The sequence below is a fragment of the Lagenorhynchus albirostris genome, unplaced genomic scaffold, assembly GCF_949774975.1.
Source record: "Lagenorhynchus albirostris unplaced genomic scaffold, mLagAlb1.1 scaffold_336, whole genome shotgun sequence".
NCBI classification, from domain to species: Eukaryota; Metazoa; Chordata; class Mammalia; order Artiodactyla; family Delphinidae; genus Lagenorhynchus; species Lagenorhynchus albirostris.
Window position 1 is genome coordinate 20,100 of NW_026783535.1, and position 22,401 is coordinate 42,500.

At 54.8% G+C, this 22,401-nt stretch overlaps 1 protein-coding gene across 1 annotated transcript in view; it reads right to left on the bottom strand.

Moving 5' to 3' along the window:
* LOC132514357 (plexin-A4) overlaps positions 1-22,401 on the bottom strand; it is a gene marked incomplete at its 5' end in the record, with an annotated part of 100,028 nt that overhangs the window by 16,007 nt on the left and 61,620 nt on the right. Inside the window, 7 exons of the mRNA XM_060138975.1 lie at positions 692-882; positions 2,009-2,108; positions 2,635-2,738; positions 13,071-13,230; positions 18,164-18,310; positions 19,173-19,239; positions 21,014-21,282. Coding sequence (XP_059994958.1) covers positions 692-882; positions 2,009-2,108; positions 2,635-2,738; positions 13,071-13,230; positions 18,164-18,310; positions 19,173-19,239; positions 21,014-21,282 — 1,038 coding nt within the window. The remainder of the gene's footprint in view (positions 1-691; positions 883-2,008; positions 2,109-2,634; positions 2,739-13,070; positions 13,231-18,163; positions 18,311-19,172; positions 19,240-21,013; positions 21,283-22,401) is intronic.

Genomic DNA, 22,401 nt, shown 5'->3' on the forward strand with positions numbered 1-22,401 from the left:
TCTGTTTAGGCATTATTCACGCCGGCTAATGCACAGTTACTCATTTGCCTCTGCAGAGAGCAGAGCCGAGGCCAGTCTCGGGAGTGAGGGACTAACTGGGATGGGACTGCCTCACCTCAGAGAAATGCCACAGCTGGCAAGTCCCTAGCATCTCTGCTGGTGCCCCCTCTCATCCACTCACGCACACGCTGCTGGCCAGTGCCGGTCTCTTTCCCAGCACAGAGCCTCAGAATCCTTCTCAACCCACTGCTGCAGCCAACCCCACCCATACTGGATCCGTGAACCAGGATTAAAAACGGTGCCTGGAAAGTCAATGATGGAGCCCCAATTCCCATCACGACACCCCAGAGAAATAGTCATTCTTCCGTTAGGCGTGGCAGAAGACTATGAATACACGTGGTTAGTGTCTCTCTGTTTGAGCGAGGGCAAGAGAAGGGACGGAATCAAAACTTCTGACGGCATGCCAGCTCGGATGTACGGGTGGGGTTGGCTGCAGCACCGGGTTGAGAAGGATTCTGAGGCTCTGTGCTGGGAAAGAGACCGGCGCTGACCAGCAGCGTGTGCATGAATGGATGAGAGAGGGGGCACCAGCAGAGGTGCTACGGATTTGCCAACTGTGGCATTTCTGTGAGGTGAGGCAGTCCCATCCCATAACCCACAGGTGCCCCGCACCCTGTCTGAAGTCCCATACCTTAGTGGCCAGCAGTCGTGTCAGATAGATTTCAGACACCATCTTGCTCCCCCGGTCACCCTCCTTCTGGTCCCCGTGCTCGTGGTTCTTCACCAGGTGCCACATCTTGACGCCACTCTCCAGGTCAGGGGTGATCATGGGTGTGCGTGAGCGGAGGCTGTCAGGGCTGCCCGTGTACCGGATCATGTTTTCTGCCAATGCAAGGACCCCACGCGGGTAAGGCCACCCAGCCTTCCGGCCCATCACTCACGACACACCTCGGCTCCAGCCAAGGCCAACTCCGATCCTTCCTGCATTTGCAGGCGCTGTCACTTTGCCTCACCGCCGTCCATTCCTGAATCTGGGGCGCTCTCCCACCACCTCCGGAAACTCTCTGTGGCTCCTCCACCCACTCGGATTCCCCTCCCTCCTGCACTTGCATCTCCAGCCCTTGTTACTCAATTTGTAAAAATAGAAGCTTGTCCTTTTTTTACGCTTTCCTTGTGAGAGCTCTCAAGTCTCAGGGTGTGCTCTGTGCAGCCAGCTGAGTACCAAGGAAAGAGCAGGGATCCTGTCTCCCCAGACGACAGCTGACCAGCTTAGTGATCGCCCTGTCACTTGTGTACCTTCATCCGCCCCTCTTGCCTGGACCAGCTCCTCCCACTTAATTGCTGAAACGTGAGGTGTGGTGAGATGAGTGTTGAGCGGGAAAAGAAGAGGCAAGCCCCGCTGTGCAGGCACCGTTCTATGTTGTCTTCTATATATTTCCAGAACCATCCCGTGAAGTTGGTAGTTTTTGCAATCCCCGTTTTGCTGGTAAGAAGGCACTCCAGGCTTCCAGCCCACATCCGGCGCCCTTTTCCCCACCCCGAGGAGCAGAAACCTGGGTCTGTACCTTCCCTCCACTGCTTCATAGCGTGTGACCTTTACACGTCATCTAGCCTCTGTGCATCTGAGTTATAATTTGCTAATCTGCATAAGAGGGGGAAATAATAATTATTTAATCCACTGATTATTATGAACCTGGCGTTTGATAAAGAGTTATCACGAGTGTGAAAGCATCTTAGAGACTGTACGATGCTCAGGAAGGTTAGACTTTCTTCTTGTTTTTGAGGATGAAGGTCCTGCGCCTGCATCAGAGCCCCTGCCCGGAACCAGAAGCCTCCTTTCCAGGCCAGAGTTCCTCTCTGGTGGCCAGCCTGCCTGACTCCCCCCACCCCGCCACTCCCCACCCCCGTGCCCCATCCCGGGCATCTGCTGCCTTCCAGCAGTGCTGCCAGCAATGACAACAGCTGCTCAGGGCATCCTCTCCTCCCCAGAATGATTCAGTGAACTCACCGTATTTACTTGCCGAGGTCCTGGAGACGGTGGAGTTGTTCACGGCATTGTAGGCTGTCACCTGCTTGGACACTAAAGCCACCACAGAGCCATCCGGCACCTACCGGGAAAAGGCAGGTGAGGGCCTGGACACAGAAACTCTGCCACCCCAGGAAATCAGGACAAGCCAGGATGAACGTGGTCCTCAGGGGCAATCAGTGCCTCACCGAGAACCAGGGGACCAAGGAGGCTGTCAGCTTTCCTTTGACGCAGCACGACAGATCTGAATACAGAATCGTAGTCTATGTTGGGGTTCACTCTTGGAGCAACTCTGGCAAGAGCTTCTCACCAGCACCCTCTGTCTTGGTGCTTCCCTGGGGGAGCACCCAGCCTTAAACTCCGGGTACCACAGGGTCTGTGCCTATGCCCTGTGGGAAGCATGCACCTGGCAACTATCTCCAAGGAGGTCAGGGTTTCTTGGCTGGGGGCCATGTTTTCGGGTCGCTAAGGGCACGTGCAGTGCTGGTGAAGAAGTGGATTTAGGGCTTGGTAAGAGCCTCAGGGCAGCCCTGCTATTCAAGGACTGAGACTCCCAGGGACCTGGCTGCCCAGTTCGCTAGCCCCTCTCCACTCCACGGTCACCTCACCTGGTAATGCGCCAGGGTGTTCAGTCTCTTCCAGTCGTTCTCAATCTTGGTGGTGATGTCTTCATCCTGCAGGATCATCCTCGCCCCGCTTCCTTGTCGCCACTCTGTAGGGAGAGCAGTCGCATCTCAGAGAGGGCCTCAGGGCCTCCCATGGGATCCTGGATGAAGTGCACGTACACGGCACCTTCTCAGGGGTGCATCGCGGACGGACAGGTGCTAGCAGACACTCCCAGAGGAGGGGTGCGGAAGCTCTCAGCACGGGTGCGGGGGGGGCCCTGAATTCCAGTTCTGGTTCTCATCCAACAAATTACGTGACAGAAGTAGGAATAACATCACCCCCGTGGCCCACCTGTTCCCAGCAGTGGCTGTAAGGCCAAGTGGCCTGAGGCAGGGGAACACAATCAGATTCACAGGTTGCATCAGAACGAAATTCTCGGGACCACCCAGTTCCAGAAACTGCCCTGGAGACATTCCGGACCACCCAGTTCCAGGAACTGACCTGGGGACTTTGAACCCGGCCCAGCCTTCCCGCCTTTCGAGGGGCGGGACTAACTGTCCCAAGACTGATGCAACCGGCAACCAGATATTGCCACGATACCCGAAGAGACCACCAAATAAGGAATACCCTGCGCCCTCCCAGATTCACCACACCCCTTTCCCTTCTTCCCCTATAAAATCTTGCCCAACCCTCGCCCAGGCGCGACTTCTCTGGCCCCTTTCTCTCACACCAGTGAACCTCGCCCGGGAGCGCTCCCTAATAAAGCTCACTTGAAGCTTTCCTCTGTTTCGCGGTGCCGTTTGTTAAGATCCGACCTTACAGTGGCCACATCTGCAAGAAGTCTTTGCTTGTTAGCTGAATGAAAAAGGCAGGTGAAGGCACTTAAGAAAGTACTAAGCAAATGCAAGGCGGTGTCATCACCGTCACGTACTCTTTGCTTGATTGTAAGGTCTTGGAGCTAATGAGACCAAGGCTGCAAATTCGGTCACTGTGCTCCCCGTTCCTTTTCTAGGGGTGCATCCCGTACCCGAAAGCTGGCAGGTGGGCCACCCTTGGCTGGGAGACTGAGTAAAAGTGTATAGCGGGACCAGCAAAACCTATTCTCATGCCCAAGAACAGCCTCGTCCCCACAAAGCTGATGGGGATAACAGCCTCTTGGTGATGGAGCCAACACCTAATTATCTGATGCCATAGGTATACGCTTACATCCCATGTTCTCCTCATGGGCCCAGACACCTATAACACGCGGGCTTGCTGACGGATCCCATATGGGAAAACAGGAGACTGGTTCTCCTCTACCAAATCCTCATCGCCACACGCGGTACAAATCACACGGAGATGGAGGCACGCACATGCCAGCCCTGAACTGTTTGCACATGGAGACCCAGGTGCATGCCAGACACAGGCCAGCTCTCGTGCACGGGCACGTACACATCTACACATGCACACACGTTCACATGCACACAGCAGAAAGGAAAAATGGCCTTTTCAATCCAAATACAACATGTGTTCCTGCCAGGAAGCCAGGAATCTGGTTTCCAGGCAGCCACTACCCCATTCAACGCCTCACAGATGCTGAAATTCTGAAACAGGCAAGAGCACCGGGTTTTGCAGCATGTGGTTGGGGGCTGGAGTGAGTTACCCGCAGTCCTTGTCTAACCCCTGCCTTGGATTTTTCCTACAGCTCGCAGACACACATATTGTCCTCCCTCCCTCTGTTCCCCTCCTGTCAAGGCTGAGCTGGGGGTCCAGGACTGATTCCTTCCTGCCTTGTGCCCTTGGCATGACCAGTGCTACAGATGAAAATCAGACCCCCGAAGGGAGCTGCCTGCCCTTAGGGGGAGCAGAGATGCTCCTAACATCCAGGTCCCTGCCTCCGGCTCCCGGGCTTGTCTGCTGCCTGTTTAGAGCTTCTTGTAGCGTCGGGCTGTCCCAGGAATGGAAACACGAGGGTGCCACGCGTGTCCGCTGGAGCGGAAGAGCCTTGAGCGGTCTCTGGGGGTTGCCCATCATTTAGTGCTGTTGGTGGCACAGCTGGAACGATCATGGAGGTGAGGGCCTCGGGGCAGGTAAGGTGGTAGAGGAAAGGGGAGATGCCTCACGAGGGCAAGGGGTCAGCAGCATTCTGTTTGTTGTTGTCATGTTGTTTGTTTTTGTTTTAAATTTTATGCAGGCAGGTATGGGTGCCTGTTTTCTGAGTGGCTAGGGGAAAATAAGCAGAATGTCTCCCAGCTGGTGAGAGAGCGCATTACGTGGTACAGAGGGACTCTGGTGAAGACCAGCCGGGGCCAAGGATGTGGCAGTGGTATGTTTTGTCCCAGTCGCACAGTGGGTCCTGAAAGATAAAGCCTCGTGGGTCTCCCCGCTTCCCTGGTGAATAGTGCCAGGGCCAGTAAGTCAGAGGCTGCATGGGTGAGGGTACAGCAGGCAGGCAGTGTTCTGCATTCCCCACCTGGGGTCCAGAGGAGGAGCTGGGGCCGAGCTCCGGACACAAAGTCCACTGGCCGGACGCAAGGGAAGAGGAGTGTCCTTCACTGCAGAGGCCGTGGGGGCTTTCTGGCCTATCAGCTGCACTGGCACCCTTGCTGGTGGCACTGGAGCACCTCTCGGGGATCTGAACAAGCCACACAGCCTGGGGGACTCAGCAGTGACAGCCGGTGACTAATTCGGGAGCGAGAGACAGGACTTCCTGTTCCACAACTGGCCTGAAGTTGTCCAGTGCGCAGCCTGCGCAGCCCTACTCAGCAGCCCTGACTCTGAATCACGTCCAGTAATTATGTAAGCAGATGAAGGTCAGTCTGCCATCTCTGTCCCCAGCCGAAAAGGACAGAGTGTGGCCACGCTCCCCCCAGGGCAGTCAAGGAATGATGGCTTTCCTTAGAAGTACAAAAATGCTGCTGCCAGATGTCTACCAGCAGGGCTAGCCCAGCACCTGGGACACAGTAAGTACCTGATGAGTATTTATTACCTGAATAATACATCAGTGAAAGAGTGAATAGACAAAGAAGGGAAAGAGTAAGTGAGCGAGTAACGGCGGCTTATTTTCCAAGCAGTGAAAGGCTTTTCTACCTGTGTGTTGCTGCTCCACGGTGGGCAGACAGTGAGCTACAGTGAGAGTTGAAGTGTGAGCCGCGCTGTTAGAACCTGGGACAAAGGAAGAGCTGAACTCCAGAACCTCAACTGGGCACGTCCACTGCCCGAAGTGAAAGCTCTCTGAAGTGATTATCACTCATTCTTCCGATTTTACGACTGGGAAATTAAAGAAACAGGTTGGGAAGACAGACCCGGAGGTCATCACAACTCGGAGCTCTGTGGCGCGGTGCCAACGATGCGCGTGAGCCACCCGGTGTCGGGAGCGTGGAGGAAGGGCCGTGACGGCCAGACTGGGACCTGGGCCGTGGCCACACTGGGATGCTGGCGGGTAGCTGCCTCCCCTCAAGTGCATACTCTGAGCTCCCTGGGGAGCACGGCGCCTCACCAGCTCTGACCCTTGTGGCGTGTGCATATGCAGCTGGGTGCACGGGCACACACGTGTGCGTACACACACACGCACACACAAGTATAGCATCTCACCCCAGGCTGAGGACACTTAAGGCTCTGCAGCAACAAACCTCTGCCCGCCCCGCCCCCAGTCCAGTCCAGTCCATCTCTCCTCAGACCCATCAAAGGAAGCTTTAGGAGGGACTGACCTGGAGGGATGAGGGGGGAAGGAGGCGCCCACCAGGCTGGTTAGAACTGGCCGAGTCAACCCCGCTGATCCACAAGGAACCAATTTCAGAGCCAGCTGTCTGCCCTCCCACCCCGGGCCACCATTCCTCCCCGTGGGGCGCTGAGCAGAGTCTCACCAGCCTGCACAGGGTCCTCTTGACCTCCCAAACCAGGGTCCCGAGCAGAAGGCTGGAGGAGGAGACACGACTCTACCGCCGCACACCTGTCGGCAGGTGAGCCCCAAGGAGACAGACAGCCCAGACACCCTCGGCAACCTGCCGCTCCCAAGTGCGGGAGCGGCATCAGAAAAGAGCTGGGACAGAATCAGCGTCACTGCAAACGGTCGGGAAACTGACTCAGGAATGGGAGGGGGGACCACCTAAATATGGTTTATTTTAAAAAGGTATAGGGCTTCCCTGGTGGTGCAGTGGTTGAGAATCTGCCTGCTAATGCAGGGGACATGGGTTCGAGCCCTGGTCTGGGAGGAGCCCACATGCCGCGGAGCAACTAGGCCCGTGAGCCACAATTACTGAGCCTGCGCGCCTGGAGCCTGTGCTCCGCAACAAGAGAGGCCGCAATAGTGAGAGGCCCGCGCACCGCGATGAAGAGTGGCCACCGCTTGCCACAACTAGAGAAAGCCCTTGCACAGAAACAAAGACCCAACACAGAAAAAATAAATAAATTAATAAACTTCTAAAAAAATAAAAAAGGTATAATTTTATGGTGAGAGCAAGTTCTAAAATACAAAATAATCAAAGTAGGAAACGTGGTGCTTAAAAGAAGAAATTCCTAAATTGAACGGTGCTGTCTGCTTTCAAAGCCTTGGGTCGTTGTAAACTGTGAAGAGCTGTGCACCGGCTAGTTGTCGCTATTCAGGGAAGTCCAGAGAGCTAAAGGGAAAAGCAGACTGTGCTCTGCTACTCGACTTAAGAGAGGTAAGCGAGAGCTTAGTGGATGTTCTTGAATATGGAATCATGTGGAGGAGGCTCTGGTGGCGCTCCAGGGTGGTGTGCCACGCCTGTGCTGTGTCAAAGAAGAGTTCAAGAGGCAGGGGGTGGGCGGTGGGAAGGAAGAAAGGTGACCTAGGTAGGAAAGGTGACCCAGGTATTCATATGCAAGGCATCTAGGGAAAACTGCTGGCTCTGACCTCCCTCGGAAGCTCTGCCCGCAGCCCCATGCCCTGCTCCAGGCTCCAAGCACAAAGGACAGACACACTCACAATCCAATTTGTTACACTTCCACCTTCCAGGGAGAGAGGGAGGTGAAATAAAAAAGAAAAAAAATCCCATTATCTTTATCTGTCCTTCCCATCAGGTGCAGTGGAAAATGCAAACTGGGGCGACAGCTGCTGTGAACTCTTTATATTTCTCTCAGAAGATAGTGTATCTTTTTATTGCATACAGGAATTACTTATTTGAAAAAATATACCCTTTCAGACAGAAGGGGTGGCGTAGTTCCGGGGCTATTGATGGGGCATTTGCTTTAAACCAGAGGAATCTCTGGAGGTCACGGCCTGTGGAGGAGCCTGCGTGGAAAGGGAATGGATGTTCTCTCCACCTCCCTGCTGTGTGACCAGGGCCCAGGCTCTGTGCCTCTCTGAGCTGCAGAGTCTTCTGTGCAGTAGAACAGAATGGCATCAGTTATTTCCTCTGGGGAGTGAAGGGAGAAAACAAAGAGTCCCTTGGCTCAGAAAGACAAGTGTCCAGGCTCCTGCTACTGTGCGAAGCAATGAGGAACTCCTAGTCACGTTGGTCCCTCTGTGCCTGGCACAGAGCTTGCCCCAGGGCAGGCTCTTATGATATGTTGGTCGAAGAGTTTGGTGGTGTAAGGGGGTACCTATACCCGATACCTGTGCGTGGAAAGGGGCATCGGGTTACCCGATACCTGTGGGTGGAAAGGGGCATCAGCTTGGTAAGAACAGCCTCACATATAGCAGAGCAGGGAGCCCCTGGCACTGGGCTTTGAAAACTCCAAGGCCCACGTGCCCCAGCGCAGTCCCTAACTCCTGCCTGGGATATCTTTCCTTCCCTAGATTCCAACAGACTGAAAGAAAGGCAAGTTCTGTGTCCTTCACTTTGGCTCTTACAATGGTTAGTTTTATGTGTGAACTTGTCTGGGCCACAGTGCCCAGACAGGTGGTCAAAAATTATTCTGGATGTTTCCATGAGGGTATTTTTGGATGACATTAATATTTAAATGGATGGGCTTTGAGTAAAGCGAATTGCCCTCCATAATGTAGGTGGACCTCATCTAATTAGGTGAAGGCCTGGGTGGAACAAAAGATTGACCTCCCCTGAGCAAGAGGGAATTCTGCAGCAGCTGCCTTTGGACTTGAACTGCAACGTGGCTCTTCCCTGGGTCTCCAGCCTGCTGGCCTACCCTGTAGATTTTGGACATGCTAGCCTCCATGCTAGACACTGAATGTTTGTGTCACCTCCAAAATTCACATGTTGAATCCTAACCCCCAATGTGATGGCATTTGGAGGTGGGGACCTTTGGAAGGTGATCAGGTCATGAGGGTGGAGCCCTCATGAATGGGATTAGTGCCCTTATAAAAAGGACCCCAGAGAGCTCCCTTGCCCTCTTTCTGCCATGTATGGTCCCAGCAAGAGGACGGCCATCTATGAACCAGAAAGTGGGCTCCCGCCAGACACTGAGTCTGCCGACACCTTGATCTTGGACTTCTCAGCCTCCAGAGCTGTGAGAAATAAATTTCTGTTGTTTATAAGCCAGCCAGTCTATGGTGTTCTGTTACGGCAGCTCAAACAGACTCCTCCTAGTCTATTATTAAGTCCTCCATAACTGCATGAGCCAATTCCTTCAAATAAATCTTTCTCTGTGTAAACATATCCTATTGGTTCTGTTTCTCTGGAGAACCCTGGCTAATACAGTTCCCCATCTTGGCTCCTTAATGCCTGGAAAAGCAGGTGAAGGGGTAGAGGGGGTGGCGTGGGAGAGCTTCAGTCAGAGGAGCAATGAATAGAAGTGTCAGGAAGGAGGGGCTAGGCCAGGCCAGGCACCACTGATGATGAAAGGCAGGAGGAGGGGTTGGGGCTGGATTTACTTGGGGCAATTACAGAGGCAGCTTAAAATGCCTTTGCTTCTTTCTGAGCTGGCCTGGGACAGATGTCCTCGCCTTTCCAGGGGCTGGGCATCAGGAGGGGGAAGGCAGTCTTTGCCCAATGCCCTCAGCTACAGGAGGAGGAGGCATGGGGGGGAAGTGAGGTGGAGGGGGGATGCTTGGCTGTCTTGCCTCTGTCAACGCATGTGGCTCAGAGTCTTCTCCGTGCCTATGTGCTATGTGTCCCTTTGGCATAGATTAATTTTTGATTATAATCACACCTTATATTTGTAAACTGCTTTCAAAGCACTTTCACCTACATGATGGGAAAAACTCGCCTTGCCTCTCTCTCTCCTTGGGGGCCATGCAACTGAGTCAAATCAAACCTTGCGGAAGAAGCATTTGGGTGTCGGAGGAGGCCCCATTTTCTTTGTTATCTGGCTTTGGCAGAAAGAAGACCAGAGTTGTGGGAGCAGCTCCAGACCCTGGACTTAATAGAAAAGAAGGAAATTGCTCAGAAGAGCACCCATCATGGGAGGCCTTTGTGAGAAGTTCAGTGTGACTCCCCTTCCCCAGAAGGATGGGGCCCTGAGACTCAAACTGCCTCCTTTCTTTGGCTTCTCCCCTTTACCCTCCCTGCTGTGAGGCCTTGTGCCTCCGGGGTGGCCCCTCCATCCTGCCCAGCAGCTCCTATGATGGGAAAGGTAGGTCCTTTGTCCTCTTGGGACCTGGCGAGCACTGTGTCACTAGAGGCCCAGCCCCTGGCCTGAGCAGCCTCTAGCTTGAGAGAGTAACAGCTCTCAGGCGGGTCCTGGTTGCTGCTCAGCCCTCAGGCTTCCTTCACTCATGGTGGACAGCAGGGAGTGGATGGCAGGAGGTGGACGGCAGGAAGTGGACGGCAGAAGGTGGACAGCAGGAAGTGGATGGCAGAAAGTGGACGGCAGGAAGTGGACAGCAGGAAGTGGATGGCAGGAAGTGGACAGCAGGAGGTAGATGGCAGGAAGTGGACAGCAGGAAGTGGATGGCAGGAGGTAGATGGCAGGAAGTGGACAGCAGGAGGTAGACGGCAGGAAGTGGACAGCAGGAGGTGGGTGGCAGGAAGTGGAGAGCAGGAGGTGGATGGCAGGAAGTGGACAGCAGGAGGTAGACGGCAGGAAGTGGACAGCAGGAGGTGGGTGGCAGGAAGTGGACAGCAGGAAGTGGACGGCAGGAGGTGGACGGCAGGAAGTGGACGGCAGGAAGTGGACAGCAGGAAGTGGATGGCAGGAGGTGGACGGCAGGAAGTGGACGGCAGGAAGTGGACAGCAGGAGGTGGACGGCAGGAAGTGGACAGCAGGAGGTGGATGGCAGGAAGTGGAGAGCAGGAGGTGGATGGCAGGAAGTGGAGAGCAGGAGGTAGATGGCAGGAAGTGGACAGCAGGAGGTAGATGGCAGGAAGTGGACAGCAGGAGGTAGACGGCAGGAAGTGGACAGCAGGAGGTGGGTGGCAGGAAGTGGACAGCAGGAAGTGGATGGCAGGAGGTGGACGGCAGGAAGTGGACGGCAGGAAGTGGACAGCAGGAAGTGGACAGCAGGAAGTGGCCGTGGCTGCTCTGGATGCTGCTGCCTTCACTCCAGATGCATCACATCCTTTCATTAATGATGCTTTGCTGGGCTAGAACCCAGCAAATGTTCTGAAGTTAAAAAGCAGCCCCTTCCCCTCCCAAGCTCTGGGTGTGTGGCTTCCAGGTTGGGAGGGCTGGTCTTGAGCAGCATCCACCAGCCATGACGTGGTCTCTCTCCCCCATGGGAGGTCACCCCACTCCCAAGCACCAGAAGCGCACAATTCTACATGCACCCGCACCCGTGAGCTCTCCAAACACCTTCGGCATAAAGATACAGGTTCTTATAACAGCTCCTCCTCTTGGCCCCGCTAGGCCAGGGCTCTCCTCCCACCCACCCATTTTGCAGATAATGACTTTGAAAAGCCGAGGGTGGACCCTGCCATGGCTCCCACAGATGAACAAAAGGCATGGTGAGTGCTACCTGGTTACCCTAGTGAATTCCAACTCTCCCTGGGAGACCCATTATGCAGTAGCCCACTTAATTGTTTGGGGGTGGGAAACACAGGGGTCTTCCTTCCCAGTAACTGTTTTCTCTTGCACTGGTTCTGTAAGCGAGCCCTTGGCTCCATCAGTCTGTGGGACGTTCATGGCAGCAGAATCACCCGCATACAGACAGAAATGCCCACTCCAACTCTAGGGACCAGTGCCCGGGACACACATGGACACACTCGCCCAACACCCCCCCCCCCAACTGCAGACTCTCACAGATGCTTCCTCTTGGTCCTAGAAACAACATACACAGAGACACCTCCAAAGTGAACGGGAGCACATGCTCAGCCCGTCTCTCTCCCTGGGGCCATGGAGCTCCAGGCACAGGGCCAAACACATCCCGCCAACAGCCAGCCAGGAGGAGATGGGGGAAGGGAAGCAGTAAGAATTAAGGTGAGTGAGCAGAAATTCCTGATCTTGAGTCTTTAGGCATCAGAATTTGGGGGCAGGTGGGGCGAGGCACTGGGAGGGGATCAAATTCCCTGTGGAGTTTAGAAAATAGCACAGACGCCCATCTGTCTTGGATGGCTTAGCTGAAGCCAGCTTAGAGAGGCCAGATGGATGGATTAGGGGCCTCTGGAGGTCCTCCCACCTCTATGTTTCCACCAATCTCCAGACCCAACCACATACACACAAAAACACCTTTTCCTCCAGGCCCAGGACCAACAAACAGACACATACCGTTTCCTTACCACTATTATCTTCACAATCAGTAACAGCAGCAGCCAATACTGAGTACGTACTATGGGCCAGACAGTGCATCAGAGGCTTTTACGTGCATCATCTCCTTTCGTTCTTACAGTGAGGCAGGCACTATTATTAATCTCCATTTTATAGGCAAGGAAACTAAGGCACAGAAAGGTTAAGTAACTAGACCAAGGTCACACAGCTAGGACTTGGTGGAACCAGGACTCAAACCCAGGCATGTTTGGTGCTGATCCACAATGCCACACTGCCTCTCCTCAGCCCCGGCCTCTCTGGAGCTTGGGGCTCCCCACTAGGATTTCCCCAGGACGATATCTTATTAAACACTCGGGCAAGCCATAACGGGATCCAAGGACAGCTGGCCCTAAGTGGCATGCCCTTGTTTATATAGGCTATGCGATCTATTCGTGGAACATTCAAATAAAATGTCATCCTACTCCCCAGTAGGCTGTCATAGCTTATTTTTCTCTATCCTTTCTCTCCATCCTCCATCACTGACCCAGATCCCTCTTGCCTTCGGTAGTCAGCAAAAATTAGACGCACAGAACAGAGGCGAAGGGAAGGGCCTGGGGGCACGACGCAGGTAGTGGCAAGACCTTGGGCCACACAGATTCAGACTAAATCCTCTTCACTGCCGATGTGACACCTCCACTCCCACCCCTCGGCTACTCTAAAGATCCCAGAGGCAGTCAGATCACCAGCAGACTGTGGTCCCCCCTCTGCTTACTGCTCACTAAGTGGCCATGAAGGTGCACCTCCTGGGCTCCTGGGGGCCGTGCACGCCTGCTCCCTGCACCCTGGCTCCACTGGTCGGTAAGAGGGGCTTCCAAGCAGTCACAGCACAGCCTCCTGGGTGGGCGGCCCTACTCACCCAGGTCCATGTCTGCAGCCTTGGGCCGGTGGGAGCAGGGCACATTCTTGAAGATGGCGTCCAGAATCTTCTCCTTGACCTGAGTAATGGTGTCGCAGTTGAGGATCTTCACTGGGACCTCAGGGCTGTTGGCATTGTCTGGGTTGACACAACTCAGGACCTGCGGGCGGTGGGGAGAGGCGGTGAGTGGGGAGGGCAGCATGGAGAGCCCTGGGAATGCCAGCCGCATCCTGGAGTCCTATCCTGACTGGCTCCGCCTCGGCAGGTTGGACTGGACAGCGGCGGGGTGACCCCAGCCAAGCCCTCTACCCTTCCCGTCCCCACAAGCAGCAGGAAAGCGGTACAGCTTCAGCATCACTGCAGGAGTAGGAGCTGCATATTTCACTCTTCACGAGAGACTCCATTAAAATCCTGATTTATCAAAGGGAACAATGTCCAAGCAGGAGGGGGCAATGAGGGGCAACGTGTCAGAGAATGGACACTACTGCATGTCCCCCTGCCACCACTCTCTCTCTCTCACTCACACACACACACACACACACACACACACACACTCACTAGGCAGTAACTCAGCAGCACACCCAGACCCTCGCCCACCTCTGAAACCCCCAGCCCCCATCCCTGTGTGTCTGTCTGTCTTTCTCATTACTCTGTCCCATACACACACCCCCACTAATGGGAATCTGGCTCCTTTCTCCAAAGATTTCATGTGCTTCGATTTTTGTGAGGGTTCTGGGCTGATCGGAGGTTGGAGAATCTGTAAGAAGCTTAGCGTGTTCTTTAAAAATTAAAAGGTGCCCTTTAGGGCTTCCCTGGTGGCACAGTGGTTGAGAGTCCGCCTGCCGATGCAGGGGACACGGGTTCGTGCCCCGGTCCGGGAAGATCCCACATGCCGCGGAGCGGCTGGGCCCGTGAGCCATGGCCGCTGAGCCTGCGCGTCCGGAGCCTGTGCTCCGCAACGGGAGAGGCCACAACAGTGAGAGGCCCGCGTACCGCAAAAAAAAAAAAAAAGGTGCCCTTTAAAAAACTGCAAGTTCAGGCCACCTGACAGCCCTTCCTGGCTCCGAACCTGAAACCTGGTATTAGGGGAAGAGGCCACCCTGGCTCAGGACCTCCATTTCTCTTTCTGGAATTAGTCAGATAAGTTAAGACTCTGCCTAATGCACCAAACTATATTTTTTCCTTTAAAAAGTTCTGGACCAGGGTTTCCCTGGTGGCGCAGTGGTTAAAAATCCGCCTGCCAATGCAGGGGACACGGGCTCCAGCCCTGGTCCGCGAAGATCCCACATGCTGCGGAGCAGCTAAGCCCGTGCACCACAACTACTGAGCCTGCGCTCTAGAGCCCTTGAGCCACAGCTACTGAGCCCCTGTGCCACAACTACTGAAGCCCGTGCTCCGCAACAAGAGAAGCCACCACAATGAGAAGCCTGCGCACCGCAATGAACAGCAGCCCCCGCTCGCCACGACTGAAAAGAAGGCCCACGTGCAGTGGCGAGGACCCAACACAGCCAAAAATAAATAAATAAATAAATTTATTTTAAAAAAAAAGTTCTGGGCCATTTCTAACAGTTTTGCTTCTCTTGCCGTCCTCAGCGTGGGCTCTCTCTCCGTGGTGAGATCGTGGGATCTCTGGGTGGACCAGAGTGGATCCGGGTGGGCTCTGTGGGTCACAGGTGCTGCCAGATGGCCGCGCTGAGCCGGGTTCTGCAGCCCGTCTGACCCTGCTGCCTGCGCCCTCTGTGCGCTCCCTTCTCAGAACCGTCACTGTACCGCCTCCCCCGCCAGCCATTTCCCAACCGTACATCTGGTCTGCAGATCCGGACGACAGCCTTCTGCCCATCCCCACCCGTTCCTGGTCCACGTGGCGGCAGTCAGAACCCTGGCCCCTGGACGCCTGCCTTTCATTAGCGACCAGACTGCTGTGAGCTCCCACGGGAACATGCTCATTCCATTAAGAAGAGAACCTCCTAAATCTATAAAACCGAACTGTCACCCTCAAAATGTTTTAAACCGAAAACAATGCTGGAAGGAACTCTGGACCACGTGCTCCTCCTGTGTGCCCTCCTCTCCCGGCCATTCCCTGCCTCCTAAGAGCCTTCCGGGACCCCTCCCAGGCCCCCTCCGTGGCCAAGCACAGCCTAGTACTTGCTGCTGCCCTGGGGTCCTGAGCTCTGGGCCAGTGGTGGTGGTGCTGGAGCCTGGCCTCCCCCAGGCAGGGCTGTGAGACCATGAAGCGGGGGCTGCCACCTGAGCATGCCCCCCTGACATTTCTGCTTGCCCCTGGGGTTCGTGGTGGCCCCATGAGAACCACTCTGTGGCTGCTTCAGGGCATCCAGAGAAGCAGCAGTGGCCCCACGGAGGGACAGGTTCCCTGGCCGCTGGCCAAGCCCCAGCTCCACCTGGAAGTTCCCCTCCCCAGCCCCGCGCCCAGGTCTCTTGGCTTTTTCAGAGCAACTGCCTGGGGTTTGTTCTGCTAGGTCAGTGCTTCTCAAACTTTCCTGTGAATAGAATCACTAAAGGGGTTTTGTGAAAACGCACATTCTGACTCAGGAGGTCGAGGATGGGGTCTGAGACTCTGCATTCAGGCAGGATCACAGGTGAGCACCTAGCACTCTAGCAGGCTCCCAGTTTATGCCCTTGGGCACGCCCAGCAGCAGGCCCCTAGGCCATGCTAGTCCAAATTCAATCTAATTAATCACTCTACACGTACGTGGTGCATCTGACTGTCAAGTGATACTGGCTGAGCCTCTCAGCACCTGTCTCACTCTTTGTGGCTACCCTTTCCGCCCAGCACAAGGTTACCATCAGTTGGCCCAAAGTACCCTGGGCTCCTCCAGCCAGTGCTGAATTGCAGGCCACCCTGTCTTTTTCTGACCCCTTCATCTTGGAGTCTCGGGTCAGCCCTGTCTGCTGCTAACACACTTTCTTCCTGGCCCCTCCTCACCACCACCGGGCTGCTCCCCCTTCCACGTGGGGGGGTTCCTTTCACAGGCCTGAGGATGGCTATGAAACCTCCCCACAGCCATTTCTTCTCCAAGCAAGACAACTGTAATTTCCTTCCCCTTTCCTCACGGTGCCTCTTCCCCAACTCTTTCCACCTCAAATGGATGCGCGTCCCTGACCCACTCCAATTTCCTCACATTCTCTTGAAGTCATCTGCAACCAGGCTGGGTGTGCTAACAGTAGTTTGGCCTCTGGAATAAAGGATGCTGCAATTTGGGGACAGAGTGTTATTACAACCGTGTTGGATTCAATACTGGGGAGCCGCTGATGAGATGGGAAAGAGAGGGAGAGACCAGGCAGGAGACATTTCAACAGTAGTTCTAGCTCATTAAGAAATCTATTCTGGTCTCTATTTTTGGAAGGTTTTTTTTTTTTCTTTTCCCATTTATTTATTTATTTGCAGTACGCGGGCCTCTCACTGTTGTGGCCTCTCCCGCTGCGGAGCACAGGCTGTGGACGCGCAGGCTCGGCGGCCATGGCTCACGGGCCCAGCCGCTTCACGGCACGTGGGATCTTCCCGGACTGGGGCACGAACCCGTGTCCCCTGCATCTGCAGGCAGACTCTCAACCACTGCGCCACCAGGGAAGCCCTTCCTTTCCCCTTTTAATCAGCGCCTCTAACTCTCTCCTCCGGAGCAGATCACGACTGCAAAGAAGCAGGGCCCTCACTCACCCTGCTGCCTCAAAGCCTCGTCAACTGAGCCAATCCCGGCAAATCTGCTGAGATGCCTGCTGGGATTCCCAGGGCCCTCCGAGGATGGAGTGGGACAGGTGCATCACGGTCGCATCACGCCCAGCCAGCAGGACTGGCTTTATTCAGAGTGGCAGGGATGTCTCCCCAGCTGGCCTCGGGGTCTGGGATTCATCCTCGGCTCGCGGCCCCTGCCGGGCTCTGCCATGCCTTGGCCTGTCATGTGTCTCACTTCCCAATGACTGCATTTTAAATCCCATCTATTCTCTGTCCTCTTTAACACCATTGCTGTCTCTTCCACCTCCATTCTTGGGCTCCACCCACGTACCACCCTCCACATTTATCTTTTATCTTGTTTTCTCACTCCTTTCTTCTACCTCCTCTTCTCTTTCCTGGAAAAGATCTGGTGGGAGGTCACAACTCTCTCCAAGAAAAGCCCAAGAGTGAGCTCTCCCGCCTGGAGAGACAGTGGGCACCAGCGGACAGTCATGGCGGGAAAGAGGAAGCAGAGCCCCCGTGAGGCAGCAGTGGGCTGACCTTGGGCTCACAGCTTTGTACACCAGATCCCACTCCATCTTCTGGACACCTTCGGGAGCTACATGCTGTCATTATCCCTCTTTTATTATTATCCCTGTTTTTTTTTTCAGATTAAAAAAACAAAACCCAAACTTGGAGAGATTAAGCCCCGAATCCCCCAGCTGGTCAGGAGGAGTCATAGCTCCAGTCCAGCTCTGCCCCACTCCAAACCCCGCGCTCCTAAATGCTGAGCTTTGCTGCCTCCTAGGATGCCTGTTTCTGGCAGGAAAGGGAGTGTAACCTTCACTGAGGGGGTCCCCCTGTTCCCTGGACAAACACCTTAAACCGCTAGGCCAGCCTGGCCTCCCATCCTACAGCTCGGGTCATGTAGGTGCGACCTTCAGAACCACGAGCAACCATTTCTGGCTTCCCCTCTTTCGTGCTCTACATGCTACCTGCTTGGAACTGGTCTGCGAAGTGTGGGTTCTCCACTGGGAGAACCGCTGAGAAGGAGTTCATTCCCTGGGATCAGTCAGCCAGCTGCCGGCAAGGGGTTACTGCCCCACAATCCAGTGCACCGGCCTGAAAGCACACCGGTCTCCTGCTGTTGCTCAGGTGTGTCTGAGCCACCGGTCCTCAAATCCAGGTGCCCTGGCATGTTAGGACAAGGTGACCGGCTCAGATGGAGTGACTGGCACAGGCGGAACACCAGGCCGGCCCCGTGCAGTGGGCACCCGGAGAGGTGGCTGAGAGCAGTGGCGTTAAAGAGGCGTTAGAGAGGATGGTCATCAGCATTTCCACCATCCCTTCGGCTGGGCCGGGGCTGCGCAGGGCCAGAACCCAGCCACCAGAGCCACGGGGAGGAGCTGGGAGGCTGGCTTACCAGGGTCTTGTAGTCGATCTGCTGGCGGATGAGCTTGTCCTCGCTCAGAGAGTAGCGGGCCTCGCCCGTGATGGCGTCAATGGGCCCCTTCTCCATCTGCTGCTTGATGGCGCAGAACAGGGAGAAGAGGGGCTCGCCGGCGCACTCCTGGACACGGAGGAGAGTCATGCTGTGTGGAGCCCGGCCTCCCCCAGCCTCTGCCTCTCCGAAGGGCTGCTTTCCACTCCTCAGTTATAATCCTCTTCTCCTGCTCCCTCCCACTGCCATTCTTGAGCTCTCTTTTCATCTCCCCGGCCCCCTCTCTGCCCCTCTCCCCGCCCTCACTCCACCCTGCTTTCTCTGCAGCCCCATCAAGAGACAGAGGTCCTAGAGGGGTGGAACAGGGAGGGAGACGCAAGAGGGAGGGGATATGGGGATACATGTATACATATAGCTGATTCACTTTGTTATACAGCAGAAACTAACACACCATTGTAAAGCAATTATACTCCAATAAAGATATATATATAAAAAAAAGAGAGAGAGACAGAGGTCAGTCCTCGGTGGCATGAACTCCTTAGAAAACAAGTTAGTAATTGGAGGCCGAGCAGCTCTTCCACCCCCCAGGCATGTCCTCGGCTTATCTGCCGCCACACGCGCTCCTGTACCTGCCCAGGACCCTCGTCAGCCTCAGTAAGTCTGGGGCCGGAGGGGCAGGAGGAGAGCAAGAGGAAAAAAAGGGAATGCAGGGTCTTCTCAGAAGCTCATCTCCCCTCACCTGTGAGAGAGCGGCCTGTGGCAACCGTGCCTCTCAAGCCAGGCCTGACCGTGGGTCTCTGTCTCCTGAGATGGTCAGGAGCCTGTCCCCTCCATGACAAGGGAAACTACATTTCTTGGCAGGGTTCTAGGAGCTAAGCCCCAGCATCTGTGGACTTGGGGGCCGTGGAGGAAATAGGGGGGATGCTGGTTCATTCCCAGGCTGGTGGGGAAACTGAGGTAGGCCCAGAGATCCCCCAGAATCCAATCATACCTTGAGGAACTTGTAGAGCAGGAAAGTAAACCAATTGGTCAACATCTTCTCAGCCACCGACTCAGTCCTGGCACCAGTCACAGAGGGACCCAGCAGGGCAAGACAAAGACAGAGGCAGCTGGTCAGACCTCAGGGGCTGGGAGGGCAGGGGGATCTGCACGGCTCTTGCTGCTTAAGGCTTTCAGGCCAAATCTTAAGACCCTGAGGGATACCTGAGTTCCTTGGACTCCTAGACACACCATAATGATAAGACAAGCTTTGCCTGCCAAGCGGGGAGATGACCTTCTGTGCGCAGGCTCCCGGGTGAGTTTCTGTGAGAACGTGTTAGGGCAGCCCTGTCCAATTGTCCAAGAGCACTTTCGGGGTGGATGAAATACCCCAGTAGCACTTTGTGTTGTCCAGCATGGTAGCCGCCAGCCACAGATACCTACTGAGCTCCTGAAATGCGGCGAGTGCATCTGAGGAGCTGAACTGTTTATTTTATTTACTTTAAATTAACTTAGAGTTAAATAGTCACGTGTGGCTCATAGCTACCACACTGGTGATAGCCTTAGAGAACTTTATAGGATAGGTGTGTTCCTTGGGCTAAGAAAAGAAAAGAAAAGAAAATCTGGGAGATACTCATTTGGCAAGGGATAGAAAAGAAGGTGGCAGGGGAAGAGGGTCATGGAGAAAGGCCAGATAGACTAGACTGAGCCCATCGCCTAAGCTAAAGACTCCCAGAGTAGGTAGTAACATGGAGCTGGATACCCAGCTCATTCCAAGAGATGCCCAAATTGTCCTGTTTAAAAGGCTTCCATGCACTTTGGAACTTCTCCTGGGAACCTTTCTAGTGTTTTATTTGCAATGACAGGGAGTTCATTCTTGAGTCTAATTTGCATCTTTCATGCTGCTACGCAAACCCACTTATTCTTTTATTTTGGAAGTGCAACCACCACAGCAGCATTACGAGCCAAAGGACACTTCTGGTTGCTACGGCCTTCAAGTACATGAACAATTTGAATGGCAGCATAGACAGAGGCAGAGGGTCTCGATTTTGTATAAGGCAAAGCCACGGTATATGGTTATTTCTGCACACGTGACCATGCAGATTTCAACGGTGTCGAGGATGAGGCATCCCACGGTGTTGAGAGGTGGACCCTGGACTCGGGCAGAGCCCAGAGCAGGTGCCAGGAAATACTTGCTGTGTTGCATCAGGCAAGTTGCCGCTAAAGACCTTTAATTCAAACACAGGCTGGACCAGTGCTTTTCACACTTCACTACACATTCAGATCCCCTAGGTTTCTCGCTAAAATGCTGATTCTGATCTAGTAGGTGTGGGGTGGCACCTGAGATTCTGCCTTTCCAACAACCTCCCGGGTGATGCTGCTTCTCCTGTTACCAGGCAGCAGTGAGAGCTGCAGGGGCTAAAGTTTCCCAACTTGAGATGGTGAGGTGGGTTCCCAGAGAGGCCCTGAGGTGTCTGTCCTGATTCAAGCTCTGACTTAGATAAGGTGAGGGGATGGAAAGATGACCTCTGAAGAGTGCCCAAGAGAAAACCTCTGATAGAGAGGGTCAAATCAGGGGCGGGTTAGAGCAGAGGGAGGAGAGTGGAAAGTGGATTTAGGGGTAGAAGAAAAACCACGGGGTGAGCAGATGGGCTGTGGTTGAGTCAGAGGCACCAACATGATGGACAGGTTCTTCTAAGAGGGCGTGGGGTGCACCCTGGCCTCTGGCCAGGTCAGTACCTGACCTTGGGGGAGCTTGGCTGCTCCGGGGAGCCCTGCCCTGGTCTCCCTGAGGGCAGGAGGGCCAGGCCAGTGCGCTGGGCTGGGTCGGACACCCCGGGGCCGCACCCCTACCTCCTGAGCAGCAGCTTGGGATGGTTCTTGCTCTCCAGGTTCTTGTCTATGAGGTCAGCCAGCAGCTGCTTCAGCACGTCAGTGGCGTACTCCAGCTTGCTCTGCAGCACCGTCATGATGAGCGAGGCCACGTTGCCGCGGTCACGCATGGAGAAGCTGCGCTGAGACTCCAGCGTGCGAATGAAGGACAGCAGGAACGCCTTGTTGTTGATGAGCTGAGCGAAGAGCTTCAGGCCTTTCTCCACGCGCTCCTGCCGGTAGCCCGGGACCTGCGGGGGAGACCCAGGGGTGCGTGAGTCCTAATTGTTGCCCAAGAGGGGCGAGGCCCCAGGGACACCCCACCGGGTGGGCCGTGCACACTGCTGACCCTCCCATCCTCCCATTCACCCACGACAGGCCACCTGGCTGATGCCACCAAGTCCTTATCTAGAGCCAGGCGCCACATGTGGTGTCTACCTAACCTCCATCACAGCCCACGAGGCAGGTCACTGTCTCTAGAGACAGAGAGAACGTCATCATTAGCATGGCGTTGACAAGGGGACCCCACACCACTGGAGACCACCATCACAGTCCCAGGTAGGGACTCCAGGAGGTCGGGGATGCTGTGAGTGACACCCTTGCTGGGGGTTTACCAAATCTGGGCCTCTGGCTAACATAATGCTGACCTGTCTCTGGCCCTGGGGGTCCTGTTGACAGACCAGTGGGCTCAGAGTCAGGACTTCTGGGTTCCACGTGGGCTCTGACATCCCCACGCCACATAAGCTTGGACAAGTCCCTTTACTTCTCTGGGGGCCCAAGTTCATTTACCTAAAAAAGGGAAAGTTTAAGCCCAAGAGCCTCTCAGGCACTCCCTAACTCTAGCATCTGATGTTTTCCTAGGGATTCCTTTTGAGACCCTGCTCTATGCAGGGAAAGGGAGGGAAGAAGGTTTTTATCTTCCTGCCTGCATCTTCTGTTCACTGGGAGGTCCGTGCAAGGGTACAAGGGTGTACCATCCACTCAGCAACATGAGCCAGCGACTGAGCTGTGCACGGAGGATGCGTCTCTGAGATGCACGAGAATAGGTACAGCGGCACCATGCGTCATGCCCCAAATGGGAAACAACCAGAGGTCCAGCAACAATAGGAGGGTTCCAGGAACTGCGGTGCATTCACCCAATGAAATGCTGCACAGCAACAGGGATGAAGGACCCACTGCTACTCACAATAACAGGGATGAATCTTGCAAACATATTGAAAGAAAAAAGCCACGCTCAAAAGAGAGCATACTGGACAATACCATTTAAATCCAGATTTAAGAAAAACAATTAACATTCATCAATGGGAAAAAAAAGGGTTTTCTGGGGGCGGCTGTGACTGGAAAGGGGCACAGGGGGACTTTTGGAGGCT